This window comes from Hipposideros armiger, unplaced genomic scaffold, assembly GCF_001890085.2.
Source record: "Hipposideros armiger isolate ML-2016 unplaced genomic scaffold, ASM189008v1 scaffold_117, whole genome shotgun sequence".
Lineage (NCBI taxonomy): Eukaryota > Metazoa > Chordata > Mammalia > Chiroptera > Hipposideridae > Hipposideros > Hipposideros armiger.
The window spans coordinates 491,126-492,353 of NW_017731467.1; the positions used below are offsets into that span (position 1 = coordinate 491,126).

Here is a 1,228-nt window from a genome sequence, read left to right on the forward strand (position 1 = left end):
AAAACTAATTTAAAAAATGGTTTTAGATTACCATAGGAAAAAGGAAGCCAATACAAATTAAAATTTCTCTTATTAGTTTCAAAGATCTGAAGATATATCAGCATACCTCAGTTTGAGAAACACTGATCTAAACAACTAAGTTATTACCCAGAATTAAAACCAAAGGCATCTCCCAACACAGGCACAAAGAAAGCTGCAAGATGGCACTGCCACAGTTCTAAACTTAAAACTAAACGTTCTTCACTTGCTTGTAAGATACCCCATTGCTAAGAAGATTAGCTTGGCATTTAGAAGCAGTCTGAGCCCCAAATCGAAGGTGCCTGAAATCCTACTCCAGGTCCATTATTTCTTAAATAGGAAGTCTTTTTTTTTTTTTTTCAGCTGAGCCATCCTTCTACTTGTTGGCAGCTCAGCTCCGGCCGGGAATCGAAACTGCTGTTGCTCAGAGCTCGCACTCTTGAGCATGCGTTTAGCCAACTGAGCCACTCGGTCGGCCTTTTTTTGTTTTTTAATGCACAAAGCAATAAATACATGGCAGTCCTGAATCATTTCAAAGGACAAACCATGACCTCTGAGAGCATTACAATGAAGGCATTTCTGGACCTGCAAGAAATGTTTCAGTAATTAGGATGTATCCATTAAAGAAAATGAAAAGAATGTTTAATAAATTCTGCAAAAAATTTCTGACAAAATGTTAACTGGAAAAATCTTGGCACTGAAAAGATACACTTCTGAGGAGTAGTGGTTCTTGACCTCACAAGATTGAAAATCTGAAGTGTGACTTAAAATGGGAATATATAAACAGGCAAATTTATAAACATAAATACTAAAATACATGACATAAAGGCACCTGCTTTAGAATGAGGCATCAACATTCTTAAGTCTTGCATTAAATGTCTTGTTCTGAAATTTATTCCTCTGGAAGAAAAGATGAGAATCCGTTCCTTATTTTTCCACTTGCCCTAAAGAAAAAGAAATTGTTAAGATTTTTGAATCTCATACTGAACCTGTTTTCTGGTTAATGATAAAGCTTCCAAGTAGCAAGCCAAACAATCCTGACCTAAACCTTTAATTCAGTCTCTCAGTAGCATTCACTGATCTTGGTTGCCGCCCAGAAAAGTGCTCTCCTTGGTTTCTTTACCTTTTCTATTTCTTTTTTCTTCAATCTCTCCAATTCCTCATCCTAACTCTAAAGATTCTTAGACTCTTTTATTTCTGTTCTTTCCAG

At 36.2% G+C, this 1,228-nt stretch overlaps 1 protein-coding gene across 1 annotated transcript in view; it reads right to left on the bottom strand.

Annotated features, from left to right (window-relative positions):
* Positions 1 to 449: 449 nt before the first annotated feature.
* The window catches only part of BRIX1 (biogenesis of ribosomes BRX1), a 10,045-nt gene continuing 9,266 nt past the window's right edge, over positions 450 to 1,228 (bottom strand). Inside the window, exons 2-3 of the mRNA XM_019647897.1 lie at positions 851 to 962; positions 450 to 603 (exon numbers count right to left, since the gene is read on the bottom strand). Coding sequence (XP_019503442.1) covers positions 581 to 603; positions 851 to 962 — 135 coding nt within the window. The 3' untranslated portion in view covers positions 450 to 580. The remainder of the gene's footprint in view (positions 604 to 850; positions 963 to 1,228) is intronic.